Source organism: Etheostoma spectabile, chromosome 6 (assembly GCF_008692095.1).
Source record: "Etheostoma spectabile isolate EspeVRDwgs_2016 chromosome 6, UIUC_Espe_1.0, whole genome shotgun sequence".
NCBI lineage: Eukaryota > Metazoa > Chordata > Actinopteri > Perciformes > Percidae > Etheostoma > Etheostoma spectabile.
Window position 1 is genome coordinate 24,233,455 of NC_045738.1, and position 13,320 is coordinate 24,246,774.

At 40.0% G+C, this 13,320-nt stretch overlaps 2 protein-coding genes and 1 long non-coding RNA gene across 9 annotated transcripts in view; 1 reads left to right on the plus strand and 2 right to left on the minus strand.

The window, feature by feature from the left end:
- dop1a (DOP1 leucine zipper like protein A) overlaps positions 1-3,130 on the minus strand; it is a 38,591-nt gene extending 35,461 nt beyond the window's left edge. For 5 of the 7 annotated variants that reach the window (XM_032517789.1, XM_032517791.1, XM_032517792.1 and 2 more), the window contains exons 1-2: positions 2,762-3,127; positions 291-486 (exon numbers count right to left, since the gene is read on the minus strand). In XM_032517789.1, coding sequence (XP_032373680.1) covers positions 291-428 — 138 coding nt within the window. In that variant the 5' untranslated portion in view covers positions 429-486; positions 2,762-3,127. Of the gene's footprint in view, positions 1-290; positions 487-2,761 lie in introns of all 7 variants that reach the window. The other 2 variants (XR_004332329.1, XR_004332330.1) reach the window with 2 other exon arrangements.
- Positions 3,131-4,082: 952 nt separating this feature from the next.
- Positions 4,083-13,320, plus strand: part of ube3d (ubiquitin protein ligase E3D) — a 37,312-nt gene continuing 28,074 nt past the window's right edge. Inside the window, exons 1-7 of the mRNA XM_032517796.1 lie at positions 4,083-4,148; positions 4,315-4,415; positions 7,203-7,414; positions 8,165-8,255; positions 10,211-10,433; positions 12,058-12,130; positions 12,207-12,285. Coding sequence (XP_032373687.1) covers positions 4,324-4,415; positions 7,203-7,414; positions 8,165-8,255; positions 10,211-10,433; positions 12,058-12,130; positions 12,207-12,285 — 770 coding nt within the window. The 5' untranslated portion in view covers positions 4,083-4,148; positions 4,315-4,323. The remainder of the gene's footprint in view (positions 4,149-4,314; positions 4,416-7,202; positions 7,415-8,164; positions 8,256-10,210; positions 10,434-12,057; positions 12,131-12,206; positions 12,286-13,320) is intronic.
- Positions 9,867-13,320, minus strand: part of LOC116690682 (uncharacterized) — a 20,643-nt gene continuing 17,189 nt past the window's right edge. The window contains exon 3 of the long non-coding RNA XR_004332331.1: positions 9,867-10,027. This is a non-coding gene — a long non-coding RNA (uncharacterized LOC116690682). The remainder of the gene's footprint in view (positions 10,028-13,320) is intronic.

The window sequence follows — 13,320 nt, forward strand, 5'->3', positions numbered from 1 at the left end:
CCATCTATCTATCTATCTATCTATCTATCGATTTTTCTGTATCAATACTGTATCAATACACAGAAGCCAAGTATGGATCTTTTATTATATATGTGGTGGTCAGTTTGTACGCTTGACAATCCCATTTTGCAGCAATAAAATTAAAGTGATCTATGATACCAATAACAGATAATGTAGTATGTATGAATGTTTTGTACATTCTACATGTGTTTGTATATTGCATGCATATGTCTTTGCATTCTTTACAACTTGTAGTCTAGTGCAGTGTCTGTCAAGCAGCCTGAGATTACCTTGTTGAGTTTGCCCAGTGCGGAGATGAGGTCTGCCCACTCACTCGAGTACTCAAAGTTCTTGAGGGCTTTGTCCACTGCTGCCACATAGTTCCTGTACTTGGAGTCACTGAGCAGCTCCACTTCCTCTGCATTCATTCTCCTGGGTGGTTGTTATGCTAATGTCAAACACCAGGCATGCATGAGGACATCACACCTGCAATGAAAAACAAACAAAAAAGACAACAAAAAGACTCAAAACGCAAACTGATTATGAGTTCAAGTTCAGGCATCTACATACTTGGCCACGGAGAAAAAAAAAAAACTGAGTATAGCAATCAGTACATGGTTCTAAAACATGCCATGGCATAGCTGAGGCCAATTTAAAAGACCAGAGTCTTTACAGCCAGAGGAGCAAAGTCTGACATGAGCAGCCATTACAATCTTTGTTTAACATGTTGTGGAAATGAAGAGATACCAGCGACGGGCTAAATCACAGAAGGACTTTCAAAAAAAAGAGGAAGAAGAGGAGTCATCAACTTTCACACAATGCGTCTGTTGCCGCTCCTACAATGCAATCTTTCAGGAACACATTTATCATAAAGGAATGGTGCTCAGGCGACATATTTCTGCAGCTGGTGAACAGGGAGAGGGATGAGTCTGACTGCTATTTGACATTCAACCTAACAGCCTCACCATTAAACAGGCTCTCGTTAGTGTATAGAGTTGTTACGTCCATGCTACAGTATCATCCAAGCTATGATTCAAAACATAAATGCTAGGGGTGGTGATTCCCATTCGTATCGCGATTCAAGCTCTACAGATTCAAATTCCATTCATATTCAATATTTTTTAATCGCGTGTTACTAGGGGTGGGGGAAAAAAATCGATACAGCATCGTATTGCAATATTTTCTGTGGCAGTACTGTATCGATATTCAGAAGCCAAGTATCAATCTATTATTATATACGTGTTGGTCATTTTGTCTGCTTGACAATCCCATTTTGCAGCAATAAAATTAAAGTGAGATGAGCAAACAGAGAAATGTATCTTTTTAGATGAAACAAATGTGAAATGGGGAATAAATGATAAAAGATTTAAATTGCAACATAATTGCAGAATATTGCAATATGTTTAAGATTGCAATTATATTGTATCATGAAATAAGTATGGTGATGATATCCTATCGTGAGGTCTCTGGTGATTCCCACCCCTACTATCTATCTATCTATCTATATATCTATCTGTAATACCAATAACATAGAATGTTGTTGTATGTATGTTTTGTATATTATATGTCTTTGCATTGTAAGTATCGTGATGATATTGTATCATGAGGCCCAGGTTTGATTCCCACCCCTAGTTTGAACTATCACATTGGAAAAGTAACTACATTTCCATACAATTATTTCGTTTTTTTAAATTGAGAATTGTCAAAAATTGATTGTGAATCGAATCTTGAGCCTAAAAATCGATATCGAATCGGGACATTTTCTGAATTGTGCACCACTAATAAATACTGTTAGACACGCTACATAATATACTTCTCTTATATGGAGTTTTAAAGGCATTGGTATCACATTTAAGAGGGGCTCAAACTGATTTAGAAAAAGGATGTTGCATTTCACGGTGGACATTTGAACTTGTCACGGCCGTAACAACATTAAGGATGACTCAGCACCATTAGTGTCCCAGGTAACCATATCAGCGAGCATCAGCTAGGCTATTATTGCATGTTATTAGTCACACCTGTGCTTTTCTGGCTGTGACAGGGCAAAATGTCTGCCGTGATAGACAGAGAACTGAACGGAGTCTGACAGTTTGACAAGTAGTGTAGCTACTTATTCAACGACAGAGTGGCTAATTCAGTCTTAGTACGTAGCTTGAGGGGAAATGTAACGTTATGTGTAAGAGACTAGCGTCCCCACTAACACAGAACGTTTAGAGAACGTTAGTTTTTGGTTCTCTAAAGGTTAGTTCGAACCAAACCAAAAACTAACGTTTAGGGAACGTTCCCTCCTGGTTATAACGTTCTCTAAACGTTAAGAGAACCAACCAACGGTAACGTTCCCCTGCGGTTGCGCCGTACCTTCACACAACGTTCCCGTTTGGTTGTTTTTGGTTGTTCTGAGTTAGAAGTAGCATGGTTTGCTGGCACTTAGCCCGTTAGCTAGTTAGCAGCATCAAGAAGAACTGACCGCCTTTAGTAACGTTAACATACTGTAGTTACAGTAGAGCAGGTGTGCACGTCGCTGTCGTCCCAACTACAGCACTTGGAGCTATGGTTCTGGGGTGGAAAATACACATTAAAAATGTATATAAACGTACATTTAGCTGTGGAATATTTGCAACATTTTAAACGCGTTACCAGCGTTATCATTTAAGTGTGAGAGAGGGGAGGTATAACCTACGCTATAGCTAACGTTACCTAGCTAGGTGAGGGGATTTCAGCTAACGTACATGGCACTTATAGTGTACAAAGAAAAGCTTACCGATGTAGGATATTGGCTAGCAACTGTCATTCAATCATGTGTCCGGTTTGCTGAGTAAAAACGGATGACACCGTCAATGTGACCAGCTAGCTAACGTCAACGTTAGCAGGTTGTTTTAAATGATAACGTTAGAGATGCAGGGCCCGGTGTCACCCGTTCATATAAGTCAGGTCTCTTACCAGAAGGCTTTGGATGCAGATAATAGGTGATTCTATTCTACATAGTCTTATTCCTCTGAGTGTTGTCCCTCAGTATGTAAATAAATAGTGATGAGCGCATCAGTAGCTTCCAGTGCCGATACAAAGCGAAAAGGATTGACAGCTCCCAGACTGCACTGCAGATTACGTTCAGCGTCCAAACCCGAGCCAAACCGCTCCGGTCTTCCGCATGGACGTCTTCCGCCTCTCGGCTGTGTCAAGCCACCCACAGTCACACAAATGAGTCCCGGAAATAATGTGCTATTCTTTCAAATTAAAAGCTGAATATTATCCACATTTTGATCAAATTCAAGTTTGACTTTAACGATTTGCGTCCCTATATTTTAGTAAATGTTAGTGTATGTTATTGTTTTGTATTTTAGTGTATGTCAGCCCACCAAAAGTCTAAAACTCTCAAGTTAACTGAATGTCAGTTGTTTATTTGAAATACTTCTTCATTTGCACCACCAAAGTAAAATAATCAACTAAGGCAGGTCCTGCGTTGATCTTGGGTTTATGTTTGGTAGAGGGACTGTGGAAAACAATCTATCTATAGGACATTGTAATTTCCCCTTTTGGGATTGATAAAGTGTACGTTACATTATTTACATTATATTTACATTACATTACATTACGTTATTTCTTAGGCCTATTTCAGTGCTTACACAGTGCGCAGAGAAACTCATAGTTGGAACAATCTGTTTCTCTGATAATTCTTTAGCATTATGACTGAAAGTGAACATAAACATTTTTACACCAGATAAATATGATAATGCAATACAATAATATAATGAATCAGATAAATAGTTGGTCACTTGTGGAATCAACCAAGAATCAAGACTAGTAGAACATTTATGAGATGACAATTTATGAGCAAAAGGTTTGATTGTCATGATTCATGAGTGGGGTCCATAATAATACCCTTCTCATGAAATACTCCTCTAATACTATTTTTTTTCCCGCATATGTCCCTTTATCATTACTTTCTTCTATACAGTAGAATTAAAAGAAGGTTAAGTGTGAAAGGGCACAAACAAAACATTTATCAGTCCTTTTCAATTGATGTAAGTATACAATGTAAAAATGTATTAAATCTGTTTAACCTCTTTATTTTGAAATGCCTGACCGGATGCTCTTCTCTTACTGTGGCTACTTGACCTCAGTGGTATCGTCATGCTGCATGGCTGCAGACAAGTATCAACCTCTGGTTTCTACCAAGCTAGCTAACGCTAATTCAGATAGATGTGGTTTAATGTTGTTCTTACCTTAGTGTCACCCAGCCACCCAGTCACCCAGAGTTTTGATTAGTGTATGATTTCTTTCTTCTCTTTTATATGTATACTTTTTGAATAGTGAGCTGACTTGATGGCAGACTTGGAGATGCCAGCCAAAACACATGGAGTTGGAGTCTTCTTAGAGCTGAGAAAAAGGCTTCAGACTGGACTGCTAATTGTCGGGTAATTATTTTGATATAGAAAGCTAGCGAGATAAACAATTATTTAACATTATTCTATTTCTTGGCAAGTTTACAATACAAGCTAGGCTAGCTAAGAGCATAAGCTAACTTAGCCCAATAAATGTGAACTAATACTGCACTTTAAGCACTTAGCTAGCTATAGCTAGTTAGCTAGCTAAGTGCTAGCTAGCTAGCTACCGTTATAGCGCAGAGATGAGTAGCCTTCGTTTATTACCGTAGAACGTTGTAGCCTATGGTGTTTCAAAACCCGGAGTTAGCTTGCTAGCTAACTGTTTGAATTTCGCCACTTCGTTTCATGGCACTTTTTTTTAAACACTGCAGTAGTTAGCAATAACAAAGATGTGTCAGAAAATGAGTCACACAAGTAATTTCATCAAAATGAGCTGCTCCAGAGGCGCGCGACCTCTGACATGTAGCAATTGGAAGTGGCTTGGATAATGTAAAGTAACAACATTAAAAGACATTGTGACATTTCTAGAATGTCAACATCAACAAAATTAAATTAAATGTGTGTGTGTGTGTGTGTGTGTGTGTGTGTATATACCCAAATGTGCACACGTGTGTGTACAGTGGCTTGAGAAAGTGTTCAAGCCCTTGCTAAAGTTGATTAAAAAGACGAAAAAAAAAAAAAAAAAACTCACTCCTTTTGGAAATTGATCTTAATGCCTTAATTCAAAAAAAGTAGGAAAATCCAACCATGAAATAATTGGCCTTTAATAATAAAAATGTGCCTTCCTCTATGGGAATTTAACATAGGCGTGTATATACTAATGCCCCCGTGTTTTAAGGAAGAAATTCATTTATTTATTTACAATACATTGTTCATTCACAAAAAAATTGGTGTCCTGAAAGTCATGTTTGGTGTGTGTGTGTGTGTGTGTGTGTGTGTGTGGTGTGTGTGTGTGTGGGTGTGTGTGTGTGGTGTGTGGTGTGTATATATAATTATATATACAATCTTTTAATTTTGTTGATGTAGAAGAGTATCAAATTACACTATGAAAATAGGTTTTACATATTGTTACCTGTTTAGTGTTTATCCTACTTGCATTTAATTGCCGAGTAAATTACATCACATATTGCATAGCGTAACGTTACTGGACAAAAGTACGTTTTGAGGCGTGTGTACTGTAGTTTTTCTACAGAATGCTACTTTATACTTCTACTCCTGCATTTGATACATGGATGTATTAAGAGAAGGGAAATTCTACTTTTTCACGTGACGGCTATGACCCTAGTCACTACTTAATTTTCATGTTGAGGTTGTATATTAAACACTTTAGATTTATTAATTTTGTAAAATAAATGATGCATATAATGCATTGTTATAGATTAAACTACAAACCTCTTATACGTATGATCCTATAATTAAACAGTGATCTAACACTGACAGGGTCAAATCTGTAATGTGAGTACTTTTGATACATTAGGTACACTTTTTGCAGATACATATACTTTTTAAATTTATTTTGCAGGACTTTTACTTGGAAAGGTGTATTTTTAATAGTGTTCTATTGCTGCTTTTACTGACTGATGATTTAAATACTTCTTTAAGCATTAGGAGTTTGTACTCATAATGCATATTTTCTGTTTGTAAAGCACTTTGTAAACCTAAAAAGTGCTATATGAATACAGTTTTGTTCATATAATTGTTGCCAATTCATGAACTATACAGTGTAGTGGCAAAGCTCTGAGCCAGAGAATGTAGATGTAGTACACCTACAGCATCACTAGATGGAGTTATTGAGATTTTTAATTTTTTTGGGCAGCTGTTAACATGAAAGGGGATGGACAGGTCGGAGTCAAACCCGGGCCCACTGCGTCGAGGAGTGGACCTCTAATATGGGCGCCCACTCTACCAGCTGAGTTATCCGGGCGCCCTGGGGTTTTTGAGATTCGACAGGCAGTGAAATGAGTTACCTCTCTCCCAAAGTACTGGATTTACACTGGACTCTGTACACCACTACTGCAAAGTGGGAGAATCCTAATTCTTCCTGCGTATTACTACATTTTGTACTCAAGACTATGAGAGCAAAAGTTCAGCATTCCTCACAAAAGGAGAGGACGTAAAAGCGGCCCAGCAGCCACAAATAGGACTTTACACTGTCAATGTTTCCAGTGGTGTAAGAAAAAAATAAAGTCGTTTTGAAAAAAAAGTACAGCCCTGTAACCAGAGGTACTGCTTGGTCTGTATCCACTTTGTTTTTTCCGCTGAAGCAGTGCTTCTTTCACCTGGTGGTGTTCATTATTCAATTCTTCCTTTTGGCTGAGACTGCAGCAGCCAGGTGGACGTGGTATTTCAGATTGTACTGTATAAGTAGTATTATTAATAATAGTTCTGTACTGTAGAAGGCCCTAAACGTTGGAGCAGTCATTGGAAGAGAAAACAAGAGACTTTGTTCTGTGTGTGTGTGTGTGCGTGTGTGTGTGTGTGAGAGTGTCTAGTCTAAGTCTTGCACTTTAGGCTGAGTCGTTAATCACTGTATTGAGGCCTTGATATTGGTAATTTTTGTAATTTTTGTGATATTGCTTGTTGTTCAGTTATTATGCACGTAAGGGATAATGTTGAGCAAGCCGGTCATTGTGAATTAGATCCCTGACAGGGTGATCGAGGACCCCGCCGTGATTCAACTTGAAATGGTCTTGAATCTGAAAAATGATCCAGCCTCCGCAGTCGAGAGCTTATAATACTTTAACACTCAACATATCTCTAAACCTAATGCTTTCTAAAGTGTTAAAAGCATAAAGTGTTCTGGCATCTGCTCTCCAGGAAAGCCGTGGCCAGCAGTCCGGCAGATGTGGTCGTGACAGGGGGAGATTCCTCTCTCCTCATCGGGACGCCCCGAGGCGAGCTGAGCCTGACTCTGCCGCCAGGAGTCGCCTTGGAGCCGGGATCCTGTGTCCCGACACCCGCGGGAGAGTCCTGCGGAGAGGAGCTGCATTTCAGGCTGCGCATCAGTGTCACGCCAAGCACAGATGAAGGTAATGTCCAGGACAGCTACGGAAACCCATCCAGACATGTGCACCCCCGGCCCCCTCCCCACTTTTTGGACTCCTTTTTGCCGAGGCAAGAACAAAGTCTTTTTTGGTAGCTATTTAGAGCTTGCTCTCTATTCTGAATTCCTTGGACTGAGTCACACATTTTGTTCACAGTGTCCCTAATGGCCCACTAGCAAATGATCATCAGAGCCATGAGAATAGTCCCTTTTTAAGTTTTGGTTTCATCTCATCAAAAGTGCACCCCAGAGTCGTTGCATAATATCCCCAAACTTCATCTTTTGGCATTTTTTTATGTCACTCCCAGCGCCGCAAGAAGTTACAGCTAAGGACAGCGCTCAACAAATCTAATGTGAATCAGATGAGTTGCTTGTTTCCTTTCCAAGCCACATTCACCACCCAGTGTTTTTTTTCCCCCGAATCTGTGCTCTGTTGTTGTGCTGCTTGGTTTTGGAAAAGAACATAATGATAATCATTTTGGTTAATCAGGATTATTTAACAGGAGCACTCATGGACTTCTGGAAATATGTAGCATTTATTGAACTTACAAGTAAAAAACAACAGTGAAAACACCTGGAACTAAAAACCTTTTAACCTGCAAAATGTAAAATGCAAAATAATAGTTTTTCTGGAATACATTGTTTTTGTGATCACAATCACGAGCAAAATGAATTTCACATGCAGCCCCACCCAAACTAGGCTAATTTATTTCTTTGCCTTTTTCGCCCTCCATAGAGGCCCGTGGCAGCGTGGTGGAGACGCTCCGGGCTAAAGAGACTTATTGCTTCCACTGCCAGGGCTGCATGACCCGGCTGCTAGAGGACAGGTGAGGAGCAGACGGACGAGCGTCAGTGGAAATAGGGTTTTATTTAGGAAGAGGACCAGGTGTTTATTGATGGCGTGACCCAGCGGTTGAAGCGGTAGTCTGTGAAAGACGAGAGCTGATGGATGGCGCCGGAGCCGAGTCCACAGTTGTCAGCCTGACTGGGCTAGAGTTATAGAGCCAGTGTGAAGGTCTGCGCTACCCATTCAGAAACAATTTAGTTGATCACCTTGAGGGGGTTCAGTCGGACTGTGGTATTGTTCTTCTAGCTCTCAGCGTGCAGCTTTTCCTGGTCAGCAATGTGACACGCCGAAAATTGCAATAGCTGCATTACCGAGACCGTTGGCCTCTGGCGGTGTTCCTCAGCAATAACCCACTAAAAGTTGCCAGAAAAACTCATTTCTTGCTTTCAACGAGGGCTGGGGAAATAAAAAATGTCAGGCGAAGTGCTCCGAGCGGGGTAAAAGTTATGATTTCAACAACATTATGCCTCATTATGCTTTGTAGCAATATGTTCCATTATGTGACTGATCAGAGATATTAATGCTGCCTGTGACTGCAACCATCACAAAGTACCCTCTGAAGGGTTTCTGTGAGTGCATACTAAGTGCTTTACTGGAATAGTTCAAACAAGTATTGTATTAAAGCTGCACTAATCAATATTTTATATTAACAGCGGGTCAGATGACTACACATGGTGGGAAAGTGGTCGCTAGTAGTGACGGCGCCACGGCCAATTATTACTAAACTCTGCAGTTCCCCTCTGTTCTGCTGAGCTTTTTTTAGCATATTTCAGCTCATTGTTTTGGGTTTAGGGCCCAAAATGTTTTAGGTCAGCCTCATGGCTCTCATCAACCTTGTTCCAGTTAAGAAAATAATACAAGGGATGCACCGAATCCAAAACTGAATGCAGAATCCTACTCCCATCCCCAGTCCGTTCCCACAGTAAACGGCGTCCTTCCTTTGCTGGACCTGAAGTTGTGGCTGCATATTGTAGAGTCCTTCATGCACGACTCGTATTCTTCCAAATGTTTCATACACAAATGTTGTCACTGCCCGATGTGAGGAGAGTGCAGATTTGAGTCGCGCACGTATCACATTGCTACGAGTAGCATATAAGATGCTAACGAGAGACTTCTGTAAAGACAAAACAGTAAAAATGGACCTAGTTAACGAAGTTGGTTCACTGCTGGCTACAAGTTCGCATCAAACACAACAAAGGCTGTCAGTGGAATGGTGTTGAGCTAACGTTAGCAATCAAACTATCATAGCTAGCTAAAACATTTTTGAAATGATTCCCATCTTCTGTTATTGTTTGTAATGAGAAAAGTTTATTACTTCATAGATTTCACTAATTTCAGTATGACACGTTATGCCGTAAACCGTTCACATCTGAGCATGCGCAACTCACATCTGCACTCGACTCACATTGGGCAGTGACAGTTGTAACAACAACAATGATGTGTTTAGGGTCCTTGCCACCACGGGACAAATCGGCATTGCAAATTGAACACGTAGCTCGACTTGAATCGCCTTCTTTTGACTGAAAGCATTGCCAAACAACACTTTTTCTACTCACGTTGTCCATTTTCACTTTCTCACAGCCAGCGGTCCACCTACGTAAACACTCTCCCGTCATCAACGGCGGCGGCGTCACGTCAACCAGCGTAGCGCAAGCGTCGATTTCGGGGGAGTTTGGCAGAAACCTAACCCCGTCAAAAAGCCCAATGTTCAGCCGAGTCCGAAGCTGGATCCTGGATTCGGTGCATCCCTGACTAATACACTTATTTTTAAATACTCGTGTGGTTTGTATTCTGATCTCCTCTGGCCCTCTGTGCTAACTGACAGAGACCGGCTCTCACTGCAGCAGGAACCAATGGAGGGGATTTCCAAAAATCACCGGTCAATGACAGAAAGACGACCTGCAATTGGGTTTTTGTTTTCTCCTTCTTCTTCAGAGTGTTTAAGCGAGTTCTCCCTCTCCCTAACGGCAACTGGAACGCCATCGTGGACGACTGGTGCTGCCACCCCGATCCGTTCGCGAACAAGAAGCTGCTGCCCCGAGCCGAGGATTGTTTACTGGGCGACACCTTCCTCCTCCTAGCCAGAGATGGCGGCTGCGAACACACTCTCACGAAGGAAGTGAGCTCTGTTGGCTCAGAGGACAGTCAAGAATCAAAGGTGAGGGATTTGCACGGGGAAACAACCAGTTAAGACAAATCATTTAAACTGGGATTGTGGGAGTTTGGAAAACCAAGGATTTTTTGAGAGGTGTTGAAGATAAAAGAACGATTGCTGTGGTTGGCAATTCAATTATAAGAATTATGTCCATAAACAAAACTCCTCTCTAGCTGTACTAAGGGAGGAAGGGAGGAGAGCACTCAATTTGTGTTAATTAAAGGCACAAATTAGATCCATATTTGTATCATAACACACACACACACACACACACACACACACACACACACACACACACACACACACACACACACACACACACACACACACACAGGGATGGGTCTCATTCAACAATGTCATACCTAAATTACTTTTAACCCATTTTATAAAACAAAAATAAATGACACAAAATTGTACATTATGACCCAAATCTTTAAATTTATTTTTCAGCTCCTACTACGTTAGCCCCGTCTCTGTATGTACAATTAATTTATTACAGATAGAATCAGCTCTGCAATCTGACTTTGATAGCCTACAACACTGGCTCATGAGACATAAACTACTACTTTATAAAACCACATCTCACATTGTGATTCTTGGATGTCCTTTCACGACTTGTCATTGCATTACGTATGAAAAACTTGCTCTACCATCACCCTCAATAAGAAGACCTCAGCATTGGATGCAGCTTATTTATAAATGTATACATTTCAATAACCCTAGTTATCTAAAACTGCTTCTGTTTTTCCCTACAGCTAAGAAAGCCTTTAGGTTTAAAGCCCCCTCAGATTGGCATTATCTACCTGTAATCATTCAATCCATTCTATTGCTCCACTCCTTTTAAAAATGCCCTGTTTTCCTAGAACAGTACCAACTCTACCTGTCCATGATCCTCTACGATACCGTAACACCTCTTCTGATATTATTAATAACCAGTTTCATTCTTATTCTGCCTCAAACTAAATAATGACTGACTGATTCTGAGGTTTGTTTTATGACTGTTTTTGTGTCTGTTTTGTTTGCTGTTGTGTCAATTTATGATTGTAATTATGACAGTTTATTTATTGTTAAGAACCCCCTCGAAAACAAGATGCTGCATGTCACGGGGTTACTCCTAATAAATACATTTTCAACAACAAGAATGCAGCATGCTTATTGGCTCACTGCCTCTGATGCGATTTACTCCTTAGGTATTGAAATTGGTTATTGAATGTTGATGCATTTTTCGATACTCGATACTTAAGAGGCAATTCGGTCTTTGCCTAAAAAGTATTGAATTTGGTACCCAGCCCTACACACACACACACACACACACACACACACACTCGTCAGTGAAGTCAAATTCTAGCCCTCAGCAGATGAGGATTGATCTCCCTACTCTTTTATTAACCATTCTTTGCACGAGTGCAAGACAGAACGTGAGAAAAATAGAAAGAGAGGCAGGTAGAAAGAGAGGGAGCTAAAAACTGTAGCAATCGTCACTCCATATATCTCCATCTCTGTGTTTCCCCTCCTCTTCTGCTTTCCATCCCGGTCATAGTGGCTATTGATTGTGGTTTTAAAAGCACCCGAGCAAAGCTGGGTATATTTAAATGATTTTCTTTTTCTTTACCTGTGTCACGTTCAGAAAACGTGCCGCCGCCTGGCAATCGTCTCCTGCAAGAGCTGTTCGTTAGTGCTGGGAGAGGCCGTCGCACCAGGTATCCATCTCTTTCTACTGTAGATTATAATCATTTTTAACAGTTTCTATGAGCCTTTCTTTCTTGTATCTTACAGAGAGCCTGAAACTGTACATCACACAGGTGGTGGTGGAACCCGCTGTGGGAGACAGAATGCCAGAGGCTTCAATTAACAGGCAGGTTTTTATCTGAACTTCTAGTGGGGACAATTAGGAAACTGTAGCTGGTAAAGCACATTCTTTCACAGGGGAATTACAGAAGCCCTGAGAGGTAAATAAAATTAAAAAAAAAAATAATAATAATAGTCTGGTGGTCCGTTTTCTTAGTCTGATCTAAATAGCTTTCCCTTACTTCAGACTTATAATTATAACTTGTATATATTAATAGGTGAGAAAAGGCCAGTATAATCGTTCTAAGTTACTTAAACAAATGTCGTAGTTTTCCCACCAAAAACCTTTTTTTTTTATCTTTCATATGGGAAAAAAAGTAATATAATTTATATTTAAAAATCTGTTTCACAGATTGAAAATAGGTAAGGAACTTTATCAAACTTTTTTTTCACCTGTTAACCCTTGTTATCTTTCTGTCATCATGCAATTTTTTGTTTTTCTGGGCCAAAATTTAAAATGATATATAGATGACATAGAAACCTTTGAAAGAAATGGGTCAAATTTGACCCGAGGACAACTGGAGGGTTAAGTCATAAACTCGAGAGAAAACAATTTAGACCAGACTAAGAAAACGACCAGGATTATCTCACCTGCCTCTAAGGGCTTCCATAGAAATAGATGACAAATGGTTAAATGGGAGCAAAGATGAATCTTAACCAATGTGACTGACATATATTTTTGTCTCTCACAATGAAATTACCAAATAGACAACACATCTCTTTATCTCATCCAATATATGACGCACTACTGACTGGATTTTGCTGAAACCCAAGGAAATAACCCATATCAGCACTCTTCAGGCTTTAAAAAAAATAATAATTATAGTGATTGTAGATATGACTTAAACATTTTAATAATCCTGCAACCATTTAAAGTTACTGTACGGGAACTCAGAGATTGGCTGCATTATTTGACTTACATTATCATTTTGGATTACAACTACAGAATTTGAATTAGAACTACACATGACTTTTTACATAACCTAATCTTCAAGGCCTTCAATGAGTTAAAAAAGCGTGTGTGTGTGTGTGTGTGTGTGTG